We start from the raw sequence: 15,597 nt of genomic DNA, 5'->3' as shown, positions 1-15,597 counted from the left end.
CTGTGGCGTCACATCCGGGCGGGTGGGCGAGTTCCGGTATTTCAGGGCGGAGCAGGCGGAAGTAGGCTGAGAAGCGGTTGCAGCGCGGAGCGGAGGAGGCAGGAAGGCGAACGCGAGCAGGCGCTGGGTGGGCACCATGGCCGGGATCACCACCATCGAGGCGGTGAAGCGCAAGATCCAGGTCCTGCAGCAGCAGGCCGACGACGCCGAGGAGCGGGCCGAGCGCCTCCAGCGGGAGGTGGAGGGGGAGAGGCGGGCTCGGGAGCAGGTACGGGAGGGCGCGGCGCGGGAGGGAGGGGCGGGCGATGGAACAGCTGGGACCCGGAACAGGGGCCCTTTCTTGGCGGTCGAGCAGGGCTCTCGGGGGGCTGGTGGGCTCGGAGGGAGATGGAGTCAGAGACCGGAGGGCGGGTGGGTGGGGCTGGGCTTTAGCCGGACCTCCGGTGGGCGAGGGGGGACTGGGTGCCCGAGCCAGCAGGCTTGACCTCCAAAGGAATGGAGCCTCGCGGGGCCTGGGGAGTGGTTCTCCTCGTCCTGCAGCTCATTCATTCAGCCCCGCGGAGCCGGGCGCGGCCACGGGGAGGGGCTCCGCGGCCTCTCCCTCCCTCCCCCACTCCCCGTGAAGGGGGCGTCGCTTTGCTCTGGTTTGAGGTTTCCGGCCGGAGGGGTGCTTCTCCGGTCGGGGATGGGCAGGGCCTAACCTACGGTGAAAGGGTGGGGCTTGGTGGGGGTAGGAACCCCCGGAAAGCCCCCGGCCTGGCCGGCTGGCAGCTTTTCCGCTCCCTCCTCCCGCTCAGGAAATGAGGCAGCAGTCGGCCTAGAGGAAGCGGGGTGCCCTCCCTGGAGGAGGTTGAGGCCACAGCACCGCCTCCCATCCTCTGGCCCGGGGCCCTTTCCCCTTCGGAGGAGCCCTTGCAACTGCTAAATCCCCTCTCTCCATCGACATGAAGCGAGAGGGGAGGAGGTGGTACTTCGCTCCCCGCGTTTTAGTGCAAATGTAGGAGCCGAAGGAACACGTCTGGCCCTACCCATGGGGACCGGGAAGGCAGGAACTGATGCCCCATTCGGGCCTCTATTGCTGGAGTGTCTGATCAGTGCAAGCCGAGCCGGGACTTCTGCCAAGCTTAGGTGGTAATCGAGTGTATGTGGCAGGGAGTGGGGAAGCGTGCCAACTTCTGTCAGGGTCTCTGATTTACCAGGCGCTGTGATCGGTGGAGATAGAGTAGTGCGTTCCTAGGCGGCTCTAGGAATATTACTCTGTTACTTTCCCAGTTATCCACCAGTGTCTTTTTTAAGTTCAATAAATATTTGTTCAGCGGAAATTGGAACATAACACGTTGATGGGATGAATGGTGATTCTTGAAACCGCTTTTTGTTTAGAAGTGGTGGTGTAGTTTCAATGAGCCATAAGCTTTCCCAGGTATAGGGTACAGTCTAGTCTAGTGGGTGGAGTTGATTCCCTGAGTTGAGGCTTTGGAGGATGGTGAGGCTGGCGAGGAATGTTGAAATTTGAAAACCCAATTAAAGAACTCTTAGGGTTTTATATGGTATTCCCTGTTATATTTTCCGTTGGTAATTTTTTCTTCTCCTTTTTGGCTGCTCTGTGGAGTGGGAATGCTTTGGGGGTAGAGGGTGGGGCTGCTGCCCTCCGGGTTAATACGTAAAGATTGTTAGAATACCCATTTATTGATATAACTGGGCATAGACATGCTGGGAGTTTGTCTTAGTCACCTTCTCAGTGGGTTTTTCCTCTGTTCATTATGCCAGTAACTTAACTTCTAATTGTCAATTCAAGTGAGATGAACTGGCTGGGCTACTCTTTATGTCTAACAACAGTTTCTCATCTCCTTTGTTCTGGAGACCAGATCCCCTTAAAGGGGAAGAGAGAGAGGGTGGCTGAAGGAACTAGCCCCATGTTGAGCTGCAGTCTTGGGCTCAACATTTAAGTATAGGCATCCTAGGAATAGTCTAGGGTGGATTGATGTCACTCCCCGACCCCACGCCTCCCAGGGTTTGGTAATTTTCCTTGTAGGAAAACCTGGTTCCCCTTTTTCCACCCTTGGTGACTTTGGGGCGATAGGCAGCAGAGTGAGGAGCTTCAGATGTTTCTTCAGCTACCCTCGCGCTCAGAGCCTGCCACATCTGCTCACTGAGCTGAGGTCTAGGGAGGAAGTCCTCAGATGGGGAAGTGGGGTGATAGTTAAATATTGATGAAACTAATGTCTTCTCCTTCGCAGCTTGAGGGAGTCAACCTTTTGATTTCTGCTCTCGTGAACTTTGAACCCCTCCTGAGGAGCCTGTGGGAAGGGGGTGGAGGTGCTGGGGCTACTTCTTATCCTCTTAGGACCTAGGACATTCTGGAATTCGGGTTTTGCAGGCACCTCCCTCTGGCACAGGAAGCTCAGGACTCCCTGATGCTATCGCATGCTGTTAGTGAGATTGTCGCTTAATGGTTTTTCTTGTTGCTTTGTGTGAACATCCAGCCCTGGCGGAGAAGCTGGCTGGCTCCAGAGCTGAGAGGTGTTGTGGGCCATCCTTCCTTCCTGCTTTGGCCTTGGAGGTTGACCTTTTACAATGTAGCACCTTGTCAAGTCCACTTTCGATTTTGAGTCTCCTTTTCACTTCCTGCTGAACTTAATACTTAAATGTAGTCTTTTTCCTTATCTGTGTTTTTGCTGTGATGGTGGTGGTGGTAAAGATACACATAACATAAAACTTACCTTTTTAACCACTTTAATTTATTTTTAGTTTATTTTTTAATCCTCGCCTGAGGATATGTTTTTCATGATTTTGGAGAGAGGAAGGGAAATAGAGAAACATCTATCGGTTACCCTCCCATATAGTTCACCTTACCTCCTAACTCCCCTGGTATTTGTCTCTTCTTTTTGTGGTCCAAAAAAAATTTAGGAATATTGTGAGGGAGGCAGTGGGCTTTGAAGAGAAGTTTCGATTCTGATTTTATTCCCAAATTCCCAGTCTCTGGAGGGGTTAGAATGTCTGACCATTGTGTGGCTCTCCATATGGGTCTGCAGGGCTAGGCAATAGGCGTTATCGCCTTTCTTTGGTTCAGATTTGCTTTCCTGCTGATCACCTCACTTTCCCTTCATACTAGAGCACACACTCATAGGGGAGAGGCAAATAGCACTTTGCTCTGAGTGCCTGGCTTAGACTCCACCTTTGTTTGCTCTGGGGCTGATAGCTCGACTCCCTTCCAGCTTGCCTTCCCCTTGGTGAAATTAAAGTCCCCAAGGACACAGTATCTCCCAGGGTAGATACATTTGTGAACACAGTGAACTAGAGCAGCCCTTTACTCTAAGGACTCCAGGCTAACTTCCATTACTCATTTCCTTTGAATTTCATCTGTAGCTTTTGTCTAACAAGAGAAACCCCAGAGTGGCAGGGTGCCAGAATTAGACTAATCACACTTCTGTCCTGGGCCCTGATCTACCTCCCAGCACCAGTGCCCTGTCCGTTTCTTGCCTGGAGGGGTGTGGTGTGCTTGGGGAACCTCTAGCATGGAGGATGGTAGCATTCTAACCAAACTTAATTCACAGTTGAAGCTATTGTCAGCCATATTCTCATGTGTCCGAATAGCTGTTGTTTTCTCTTCCTTTTCCCTTGGGATCATTGCTTCCTGGATAGGTGAGAATTCTATTACCTGAAGGAAGGGTCTCAGGGTATATCCTCCAAGCTGGGCAGATGTGGGTAGGCTGAAAGATCAAACCACATCTGGGCATGTTACACCTAGGATGATTAGAATAGCCTAAAACAATGTTTCCCTGGTTTGCAGAAGTCAGTGCCATTCAATCTTTTGGCAGGACTGATGGACAGGCATTTTGCATAGGTTCTGATTTGAAGGGAAATCAGGCGTGCTTCCTTTTCCCTTTAAACATTGTAAGAGATCTTGATTCAGCAAAGCTTTTGCTTCATTTTAAAGAGAACTGACCCTCTGGGGGAGGGGGGAGGAAAAAAACACACAGGAGAATAGCCACTGCCCCCCCCCCCCCGCCCCGCCCCCACCCCAGTCATGCTGAGGAGCATGAGTGCATTCCAGCATAATTTATTCCTCATTAGTCTAAGCTATGACTTGTTCCTGATTACGTTCTTTTTCAGTGTTTACAGATCCGTTCTCATAATATTTCCTGGGGGTTTATTTTTCCCATTTGTGTGAAGTCACTCAGTCCTTAGTCGGAGTGAGCCATGTCATTTGCCGGGCGCTGCTGCTCTGACTCACGCTCAGCCTGGAGCTCTGCAGCAGCTCCACGGTGCTCTGCTCGCGAGAACATGGTCCCGGGCTCCGTGGCTTCCCAGACGCCCCCCCCCCCCCCCCCCCCCCCCCATGGGTTGGGGTGTGTCTGAACGCTTTTGCTGGGACTCCCATCTTGGGTTCTGCTTTTGCTACAGGCTTGTTTAATGTGCACATGTCCTGGTGAGGCACCAAGATGTGTTTTATCCCTTTTCAGCCTCGCGAAAAATTATGTTGTAAATGCTGATGTGTGGGAGAAACTGCCCTAGCCAGCTTGTTGTCATGGAAACTTTGCACCCCACCCCCATAGTCTGTTATCTTCTACTCCTTTTGGGTGACTACTGGTGAGCTTGAAGGGGACTGAGATTAAAGAGCTTCCTCCAAATCTGGTTCCATGCTTTTTTTTTTAGTTCTAGGCATATGTGTGTGTGATAAATTATACTGGCAGTGTTTCATAGCTCTTGCCTGATAGCCTGAATTGTTCTTGTAATCTTGACTTTTTGAATTTGTGGGGTGAAATGTGTGATGTTCTAGGAGACATCTGTTTTCCTAGAAGGGACAAAACCAGAGAATACTTGGCTTTGTGGTGTTTTGAATGGTGTAGTTAGAGGCACAAATGGTTTCTTGTAAATTCAGCTTCTGTAGACTTCTCCGTTTTCTTTTCCTCTAGGGTGGTAGTTATTTATACACATCCCCCTCCCACCCAGTCTGGTCCCTTGAACTTCCCATGTTTGTATTGGGAAATTTTTGTGTCAAGTAACCTGATTTTAAAATTTTATTTATTGATGAGAGAGAGAGAGACATCAAGTTGTTGTAACATTTGTTTATGCATTCATTGGTTGTTTCTTGTATGTGGCCTGACTGGGAATCAAACCCGCAACCTTGGTGTATCAGGATGATCCTGCAACCAGCTGAACTACCTGGCCAGGGCTCAAATAATCCAATTTACAAAACATTTTTTTTTATTGATTTCAGAGAGAGGACTGGCGAGAGAGAGAAACATCAGTATCAGAGAAACATTGATGGTCTGCCTTCTGCACGCCCCCTACTGGGGATCGAGCCTGCAACCAGGGCATATGCCCTGGCTGGGAATCAAACCACAACCTCCTGGTGCTTGGGAGGATGCTCAACCAACTGAGCCATACGGGGCAGGCTAATCTGATGCTTAACAGAAATCTCTTGGGCTATATCCCTCCCCATAAAGCAGTGGTTCTCAACCTTCTGGCCCTTTAAATACAGTTCCTCATGTTGTGACCCAACCATAAAATTATTTTCGTTGCTACTTCATGACTGTAATGTTGCTACTGTTATAAATCGTAATGTAAATATCTGATATGCAGGATGGTCTTAGGCAACCCCTGTGAAAGACAGGGATCGTTCGACCGCCAAAGGGGTCTCGACCCACAGGTTGAGAACCGCTGCACTAAAGGCTAGTGGCGCAGATTATTTCTATAGCTGCCCCCACCCCTGTCTGTCAGGAGGAAATCAGGGTAATAGAATTCAGGTGCAATCTGGGCTGTAGCAGGGAGATCATGTTTACCAAGCATTGGATAAGCATCTGAATGGGGTAGCATGCAGGGCAGATTGAATTCTTCTATGGTTGTGGCAGTCAGCATACTTGCTACCAGTAAAGGTGTGGGGAAGGGAAAAGCAGTCTTAGGAAGGAGGCTTTTCTACCAGTAAAATTCATCCATATGCAGCTGCCTCTTCTCCTTGTTTCTCATTCCATTCCCAAGGAAGAGGCCTGGGATGTCTTGGACTCTAGCTTGTGCTTGATTACGGGGCGAGGTTAGGGAGAGGATTGTCCTAAGTCAGTGATGGCGAACCTTTTGAGCTCGGCGTGTCAGCATTTTGAAAAACCCTAACTTAACTCTGGTGCCGTGTCACATATAGAAATTTTTTGATATTTGCAACCATAGTAAAACAAAGATGTATATTTTTCATATTTATTTTATATATTTAAATGCCATTTAACAAAGAAAAATCAACCAAAAAAAATGAGTTCGCGTGTCACCTCTGACACGCGTGTCATAGGTTCGCCATCACTGTCCTAAGTTGTACTTGAAGGATGAGGCCATGGGGCTAAGGGGAATAGGCAGGAGTCACAATTCAGAGATTTGGAGGAGTGGGGATGGGCATAAGAACTCATTCTCTTCTGCCCCCAGTTCTTTTTCTAATGTCATCAAAGCAGATAATTTTAGCCAGAAGCTTCTTGTCAACTTTAAAAAGGTGGGGAGTTGCCGAAACCGGTTTGGCTCAGTGGATAGAGCGTCGGCCTGCGGACTGGAGGGTCCCAGGTTCGATTCCGGTCAAGGGCATGTACCTGGGTTGCGGGCACATCCCCAGTGGGAGATGTGCAGGAGGCGGCTGATCGATGTTTCTCTCTCATTGATGTTTCTAACTCTCTATCTCTCTCCCTTCCTCTCTGTAAAAAATCAATAAAATATATATATTTTTAAAAAAAAGGTGGGGAGTAGGCCTCCCAGTGGACCATGCTTTCACTTTCTGATTGGGAAGGTTCTTCTGGCAACACAATTCTCTTAGTCATCCTTCTGCTGTGTCAGTGTAGGGTGATCAGAGGATGAACAACCTGAGTTAAGTAGCAAATTAATTGGTAATCTCCCCTGGCCAGGTGGCTCAGTTGATGAAAGTGTCATCCTGTACACCAAAGGGTTGTGGGTTTAATCCCTCAGTCAGGGCGTGTGTAGGACGCAACTGATCAATGTTTATCTCTCATATCAATGTTTCTCCAAAAAGAAAGAAAGAAATCAGTAAAAACATTCTCCAATGAGGATTGAAAAAAATTTTTAATCAATAATTCAAGATTTCCTGTGTGAGACACTTATAAGAGTAAGAATACCTCTAAGCCAGAGCTCAGACACAAGGAACCCTTCACCGGCTATGTTTGCTGACAGTCAGGAGTTTGAACTGAGTCCAGAAGGGGGTGGTGCTGACACTGGGCTGCACAAGGAACTGAGTTTTAAAACACTCTTCCTGTGGAACATACAGTAGTTTGTTGACAGAAGAAGGCAGGAAATATGTAATATGTTTGCTTGATCTGAGCTAAGACAGGTTCTACCCTGCTAGACTCTTCGCTTCTTTCATGGTAGTCAACCACAGTCTTTCTGTCATAGTTCTATTCCTTTTCACCATGCCTCTGCTTCCTTTTTCCATTATTTTCCTGAAACGCAGGCTGAGGCTGAGGTGGCCTCCTTGAACCGTAGGATCCAGCTGGTTGAAGAGGAGCTGGACCGTGCTCAGGAGCGCCTGGCCACTGCCCTGCAGAAGCTGGAGGAAGCTGAGAAAGCTGCCGATGAGAGCGAGAGGTGTGTAGAGGGGCCTCTTGAAGCGTGCATTTCCAAAGAAATTCATAATGGCTCTGATCAAGAGTTCCTTATAGACTTGTTTTTAAAAATAGTTAGCTGTCTTACAGGATCCTCATTCCTCTTCTGCATAGTCTCCCCACTTGAAGACAGTTAGGGTTACCTGAACCCTGTACCTGTAACTCTTTTGTAATTGGTTTCTTTATAAATTGATCCTTAAATGGGGTCACCAGGATGACTTCCATGTACTGGATCATAAACTTACTTGATTACTTCTTCTAAAGCATTGGTTCTCAAAGTGAGACTCCAGACCAGCAACATCTGGGAAATTGGCAGAAATTCAAATTCTCAGCTGGTACCGTACCTACCCCTGATCTATGAATCAGAAACTCTGGAAGTAGAGCCCAGCAATCTGTCTTAAACTCTCTCGACCCTGGCTGTACTGTTAGAATCATGGGAGTGAGGGGTGGGGATCATCAGGGAGTTTTAAAATATCAGAATGCCAGGGTCCTACCCCAGTTCAATTAGAATCCATTGCGAGAGTGGCCTAGGCATTGATGTTTTTAAAGTTCCTCTGATAATTTTCATGAGTTGAGAACCGTAGTCCTTAAACCGAATCACAACTCATCTTTGTTGAAAACAGCCAGTTGGCTCCTTGCCATATGTGAACTATGTGATGACTTGCATGGGATCAAACTGAGGCTTTCAGAACTAAAAATGCCCTACTGGGAGTCCAGTAACACAGTGTGGCTGTGAAAACGAGTAAGACAGCCAGCTGTGTCTATACTACTACAGTATAGTGTCCAAATTATAGAAAGTGAGGAAGACAAGTTGCAGAGCAGTGTAGTATATGATTCCCTTAGGTATGGGAAAGTAGGGGTGAGACTTTCTGCATTTTTATCTGTGGAATACATTTCTGGAAGGATTGTGAAGTAAGTGACTACCTCTGATGAGCAGGATTAGAAGGGGAGAGACTTTTCGCTTTATGCCCGTAGACTATACACTTAAATACTTAATTTCTTAGTAAGTGTGTATTGTTTTTATAAAGGTTTGAAACAAAATGAACTAAGGTGGGGCGGGGGGCCATGGGAATTCTCTTTGAGTGGCAAGCAGAGAGGAATGACCTTTTATACCTGCAATTCTGGATCCTTGGGGTGTAGCTGATGACAAATTCCTGAGAGTGTCAATGCCACATTTGTCCTTATTGTTTCTAACAGAGGTATGAAGGTTATTGAAAACCGAGCTTTAAAAGATGAAGAGAAGATGGAACTCCAGGAAATCCAACTCAAAGAAGCTAAGCACATTGCAGAAGAGGCAGATAGAAAGTATGAAGAGGTAAGGCACTGTTAGTTGTCCCTCTGTCGGTGACATTGGGGTTCTCAAAAGAACCAGGGGAGGGAAATAGCTCCCCCTTTGCTTTGCTGAGCTGTGCCTTGGTCTTCTCCTGTAGGTGGCTCGTAAGTTGGTGATTATTGAGGGAGACTTGGAACGCACAGAGGAACGAGCTGAGCTGGCAGAGTCGTGAGTGTCTTCCTCCCCAAATCTTTGCCCTCCGTTCTATCCCTTCCCCTTTGGCTTGGGCAGTGTGAATAAGCTAGCATTCCTTAACCTTGTTAAACAGGGCCCGGGCAGGCATTATCGATAGTGCTTTTTCAGGCCCTATGAATGGCCTTGGGCTTTCTTACTCTCTTTCTTACTAGTGACAGGTGACAGATTGAGGCTTTCTTATTGAGGGAAAAGAAAGACTAACATATGGTGAGCCGTTAACTGGAAGGCCCTACTGGGTTCTTTCACCTGGTCTGTTTCTCCCTGAGGCATTGACGTGGCTGTCCTGCCTTAAGGTCTCCCTCTGTTTTTACCACTTCCCCAATTGGCTGGGGAACTTTAGGGCAAGGGCAGGCATGAACAGCTTTCCTGTTGGCACCTTCTGGGCCTTGCATAACAAAGTTAGTGCTGGTGCATATATATATTTGTGCTTCCCTTGCATTCCCCTCTCCCCATACATGACATATCATGACCATGGTGGTGTTTTCTTCCCATTTTTTGAAAAGTTTTTTTCCCCCCATTTTGCTGCTTGTTTTCTTGCTGTGTTCCCTCTTGACCTTTCTCCCTCCCCACAACCTGGCTTGTGCGATCCCCGTGACTATCACTAACAGCCGTTGCCGAGAGATGGATGAGCAGATCAGACTGATGGACCAGAACCTGAAGTGTCTGAGTGCTGCTGAAGAAAAGGTACTAACCATTAAACCCACGAGAGGTTCTGTGTATGGTGTGGTTTTGTTTTTGTTTTGCAGCTGCCTCCCCTCCACTGGTTGGTTTGTTGAGTGCTTTCTCATCTCTTCATGGAATGCTCCATTCTTTTCCACTTCTTGGCATCTTTCATCTTTTCTTTCCCAGTTGCTTCACTGCCTCCACAGGGTCTCTCCTTCCCTTGGGTGATGTGGGGGACTACTGGGTTGGACATCTGTTCCCACCTCACCCCAGGTAGCAGTTATGAATTGTCCCCAGTAGTGAATTCTCTCAAGTGTTTTCTTTATTGGTATCTAAACATTCTGAGTCCTCGCCCATGGGAGTCTAGCTCCTGGCATGGTCTCTGGTAGAGGGAGGAGGGTCGTTGCTTGCTCACATTACCTGGGACCTTCTCTTTTCCCTGTTATGCCTTCCAAATCTCTACATATAGGTTCAATTCATGTCTGTGTGTCTCTCTCCCTTTTTTTATTCTTTTCTTCCTCTTTCTTCTGCGGTATGTAAAATATTCACAGTAAGTGTTCTGAGCTGGAGGAGGAGCTGAAGAATGTCACCAACAACCTCAAGTCTCTTGAGGCTCAGGCGGAGAAGGTAGGGGCTGGTTTGTGAAAGTGACAGGCTTTGGGGGCCTGGGCCCAGCCCTTCCCTTAATGAGAGACTGGAGAAACTCATTCCTTATATAATCCAGTGAGAAGTATCCTCCTCTTACCCACCCTCTGTCTGGACTCTAGGTTTAATGCTAATTCTTGTGCACTTTGACAGCTTTAGTTAAAATAACTTCATGGTCTCAGGTGCCTGGGGTCATGTTCTCAGGTTGATAGGGATGTGCTGAATGACAACGACCATGGGTCCTAATAGGTTTTCTAGCAGAAAGATGGGAGCAACAGATGGTATCAGATTGAGACCTACTAAGCAATCGAAACAGAAGACTTGTCTTTATCATCATGTGGCACTGTTTTAGCCATCTGGCCTTGGGTGTCACTATACTTAATAAGTAGGAGGAAGGAAAAGTAACCCCTGGGTTGATCTGAATGAGATCAAAAGTTAGGTCCCTTTAAAAAATAAGGGTATCATGACTCTTAGGACATTGATTTGTGGATTTTAAGGCCTTATTGTCCAGAAATGGGCCTTGCTCTTTGTTATAAACCAACCATTCAGCACAGTATATCCAAGAAGATATTCAATGTAAGAGTAAATGTGGGGCTGGGGGTGGTGGTATATTGTCTGTGTGAATAGTTTTCTACTCTGAAAATTTTATTTTATTTCTCTTATAGTACTCTCAAAAAGAAGACAAATATGAGGAAGAGATAAAGATTCTTACTGATAAACTCAAGGAGGTGAGCTGAGGGGAAGGGCCCAAACGTTTAAGGGTATATAAGGCATAATGTAGACTGGCTGGTTTTGGTTCTGAAAGGTATAGAAGTAGAAGGTGAAGATAATAGATTCTTCTCTTATTTGTCTTGTTCATCTCTGATTCCAATGGTTTTGTATTTCCCTTAGGCAGAGACCCGTGCTGAGTTTGCTGAGAGATCGGTAGCCAAGCTGGAAAAGACAATTGATGATTTGGAAGGTATGGAGCCTAGGAGAGGAATTAAAATACTGGAATATAGAGGAAGACCTTGCCCATTGACCATTATCCCCTTTCCCCGTGCCCTGCCACAACTAGCTGAAGTGGGTCAAACCCTAAAATAGAATTGTCTACATTTAATGTTTTCCTTTAGTAAGACTTTACCTAATATTCTGGAATTTACACCCTTCCCTTGGAGACTGATAATGGCTGCATTTATCACCAATTTAGTAGTCTTAAATCTTTAGTTTTAGTTTCTGGGTCAAAATGGTAGCCATTCTTTGAGAAGGCAATGAGAACATGTGTCACTCCATGGCTACTTCTGGCAATCCTGTTCACCACTCAAGTTGTGGGGGACCTTTGCAAGAGATGCAGCTGTCTCAGCTGACCAGTACCATGGGCTTTCTGAATACTTCTGTCCCCACAATTTGGCATCGTGTCCACCCTAACAAGGATAAATGTACTCTGAGAACTCTGAAATATGCTCCTTTGGTATACTCTGGGTAGCAGGGTATTCTTTGGAGAGTTTGAGCAGGCAACCTGTAGAGCAAAGGGGCCAAGAATACTGGTTATCCTTGGCAGCTAGAAAAGTATCTGATATTAATGATATTAATGTACTTTCTCTATTTTTTATTTTTGTTAAATTAAGCACTATCATGGCTAGAAATTGGTTTAACTGGGTGGCAGTTAAACCTCTTGAGTGCCTTTGGTAATAGGAATTTCTAGTCATGACTGTGCCCACCTTCTTACCCCGCAGTCAGTTAGAGGTGTCAAGAAGTCCAGTTTGTCCTGGGCGACAGTGGATCTGAAAATGGCCAGTCATGGTGCTCTTAACTGTGGTATTAGACCCACAGTGACACTTTCCCTAATTTCTAATGATTCCTTCTCTTCATCTGCTTTTGATACCTTTCACTCTGTCCCCCTCGTTCCTCCCTGTGGTTCCTGTGCCTGTCCAGATGAGCTCTATGCCCAGAAACTGAAGTACAAGGCCATTAGCGAGGAGCTGGACCACGCCCTCAATGACATGACCTCTATGTAACTATCTGACAGCAGATGGGGCTGGGACCTTGGCTTGTGGGTGAGCGGGGGTATAGACTGCATAGTATGCTTTGGCTTTATCCTCTGGACACTAGAATCTCCACCCTTATCTCTAAAACATTGGTGCTGGTTACTTGTTGGCAAAAGCTGGGGAGGCATTTAATCTTGGATCAGTGGTAGAACCCTGATCTACATGTAATTTTTATTCACAATCCCTTCTTTGTAACAGTATGATTTTTCTATTTGTTCCTCAAATTTAGTTTTCTCAGCAGGGATACTGCTGAAGGTAGAAACATGTCATCATATGACTAAGGAAATAGGGCCCAGAGAACCAGTGACTGGGGTTCTAATACTACATAACAAAACTCAGACCTCCTGGGTGTATTTGGTTTGGGCCCTGATAAAATTCTGGGGAAACACCCATAATTGGAAATAATCAACTTTACCTACAAATTGAATTTGATTCCCAAATTTTAGTCCCAGAGCAAGCCTGGTAGTAAAAAGCACCAAAAAGAGTTGTTGGGGACTTCACCTGTTTGCTGTGGATCCCTGGTCCTGATGCTAATCTGCCTCTTGGTATCTTTCCCACTAACCCTGAAAAGAAGCCGAATGGCTCAGGCTATAGTGTCTGGCTCTCTTTTATCATTCCTACTGCCACCTGTTCCTTTTTCTCTGCTCCCGTCTCCCACGTTATTGTGTAGATTGATGCTAGTCCTTCTCACCTAGCGTCTCCTTACTTTTTCATACAGATAAATTGCCACCGTTTCTGCTCTGTTCTGGATCTGCCCCCTTTCCTCGGGGAACCCAACGCCCCACTCTCACTCTGGATTCCATTTGGGTCAGCCTGGCTGGTCCCCAAGGCATTAGGATGGGCGGGGGGCCACAAAGCAACTTATGTATTCTCTTCCACCCCCACCCCAAATTAAAATGTTCAGCTGCTGGAGCCTCATGCCACCCTGCATTTGTGTCATTGACAAAGCTGCTGCTGTCCCTGAGAAAGAGCCTTGGGGGTGTGGTGTGGGGAACAGCTATCGTAGGCTCTCCCTCCTCTGACTTCTATAATCAAAGCCACTTTTGTGTGTGTCTATTTTTTCTTGACATTTAAACTCTCCTGATCTGAGTCTATCAGAATGGTGGTCTAGTAGTGGAGCCCTAGTCTTACTGTTTAAGCTGAATGAGATCATCCAAGTCCTTTACTTCCAGTTCTTAAGTCATCCCGCCTGGAATGTTCCATCCTCTCTTCAGGTTCTCCTTTGATTAAGGTCGAGAGTCCATTGAAGTGCCTCCCAATACACATTTTCTACCCTTTTACCAGTGATTCAAATGGTGCATCCTCAAAACACTCGGTGGACCCAAATATGTTACCATTAAAACTGGTCATCCCAAGTCCCAGAAAAATACATGGTGGATAGAATTTTCAAGAGTTTCATGTTTTCTTCCTGAAATCTTTCTTGCATATTTGAGGCTTATTACCATTTGCCTCCTACTATGAGACAAGTGGATAAGTGATTATCAGAAAAACTAACACAAGCATGCCTATTTCAAATAATGTGCACAGGGTGGTAATGATTTCTTACGTGCATTCATAGGATAAATTTCTGTTAGTAAAATTGTTCCTGGTTTATATTATGGAATTAAATACCAGTATTTTGGAAATTTCAATTTACACACCAGAGGTGGTTCGATCTGGATGGTGTGGTGTTCGGTTGTACTTATTTAAGCACCTAAGTTTTGTTCACTTAGTACTTTAGTTTGCCAGCAAAGTATATATTTTAATTTTTCTTTTCTTTTAAAAAAATTTTAAAATTTATTTTAGATGCATCATGTGAGAGGGAAACCAATTGGTTGCCTCCCCTGCATGTGCCTACTGGGATTGAACCCAAAACCTGGGTATGTGCCCTGACTGAATCAAACCCGCCACCTTTCGGTGGACGGGATGACGCTCCAACCAACTGAGCCAGGCCAGCCAGGGCAAAATTTGCCTTTCTTTTCTTTTTTATCAATCCTCACACGAGGATATTTTTTCTATTGCTTTTGTTTTTTTAAAGAGAGTAGAAAAGAGGGAGGAGGAGAGAGATAGAAAGAAAGAGAAAAACATCAATGTGAGAGAGACACATCAATTGGTTGTCTCCCGCGGGTGCCCCAACCAGGGCTGGGGATTGAACCTGCAACCCAGGCATGTGCCCTTGACTGGGAATCGAACCCAAGACCCTGTGGTGCGCAGGCCTACGACCTAACTCTGAGCAAAACTGTCCAGGGCCGCTTTTCTTTTCAACAGATAGAGGCAGGTAGAGAGGTTTTCCTTGACCTAATACTTGAATTCAGGTTTTTTCCTGTCTGTACTATTTTCTTCCTGCCACATAGCCCTTGTAATTAAGGTACGGATTCATTTATTCAGCTGACACTGGTATTTTCTATGCACAGGGTATTAAGGTGGGGACAGCAATCATCAAAGATGGAGACACCATCCTTACTCCCAGATTGCTCAGAATCTAGTCGGAAAGAGGATATATATATATATAATATATAGCCAAAAATGATGTGTGATAAGTGCCACAAATAAAGTGCTGTGGGACTTCAGAGGGGGAGGTAATGATTCCTGTGAGGGATGTTTAGGAAAGATGACAGGAGGCATGTAATAGGTACTTAATAAACATGTTGAAACTCGACTCTTCATTTTTATTAGGTTCCAAAGATTGGGTTTTTGACGAGCAGACTTTAGTTGAGGTATAGTGGACATTGAACATTTCAGTCAAAAAGAAGAAAAAGAATAAAGGCATAGATAGAGATGGGAAGGACACAATATCTATAAAGGTCGATATAGACAGTAGGGACTGGTGTGTGTTGAAGCCAGGCTGGGCGGGGGGTTAATTTTATTTTCTAGGTAATGGGGATGACACTGGAAATTTCGAATAAGAAGAGTTAATTTAGCAGCTGAGTTAAGAATATATTGTGGGGCTCTAACCGGTTTGGCTCAGTGGATAGAGCGTCAGCCTGCGGACTGAAAGGTCCCAGGTTCGATTCCGGCCAAGGGCTTGTACCTTGGTTGCGGGCACATCCCCAGTGGGAGGTGTGCAGAAGGCAGCTGATCGGTGTTTCTCTCTCATCGATGTTTCTAACTCTATCCCTCTCCCTTCTTCTCTGTAAAAAATCAATAAAATATATTTTTTAAAAAA

At 46.1% G+C, this 15,597-nt stretch overlaps 1 protein-coding gene across 16 annotated transcripts in view; it reads left to right on the top strand.

Moving 5' to 3' along the window:
• Window positions 1-15,597, top strand: part of TPM3 (tropomyosin 3) — a 30,197-nt gene that overhangs the window by 6,567 nt on the left and 8,033 nt on the right. For 2 of the 16 annotated variants that reach the window (XM_014540763.1, XM_005867456.2), the window contains exons 3-9: window positions 7,439-7,572; window positions 8,787-8,904; window positions 9,020-9,090; window positions 9,726-9,801; window positions 11,091-11,153; window positions 11,317-11,386; window positions 12,340-12,418. In XM_014540763.1, coding sequence (XP_014396249.1) covers window positions 7,439-7,572; window positions 8,787-8,904; window positions 9,020-9,090; window positions 9,726-9,801; window positions 11,091-11,153; window positions 11,317-11,386; window positions 12,340-12,418 — 611 coding nt within the window. Of the gene's footprint in view, window positions 1-31; window positions 269-7,438; window positions 7,573-8,786; window positions 8,905-9,019; window positions 9,091-9,725; window positions 9,802-10,331; window positions 10,408-11,090; window positions 11,154-11,316; window positions 11,387-12,339; window positions 12,423-13,170; window positions 13,371-15,597 lie in introns of those variants that run through there. The other 14 variants (XM_005867454.2, XM_014540765.1, XM_014540764.1 and 11 more) reach the window with 13 other exon arrangements.

The sequence above is a fragment of the Myotis brandtii genome, unplaced genomic scaffold (assembly GCF_000412655.1).
Source record: "Myotis brandtii unplaced genomic scaffold, ASM41265v1 scaffold250, whole genome shotgun sequence".
Taxonomy (NCBI): Eukaryota; Metazoa; Chordata; class Mammalia; order Chiroptera; family Vespertilionidae; genus Myotis; species Myotis brandtii.
This window is presented reverse-complemented; position numbering and strand designations above follow the sequence as displayed.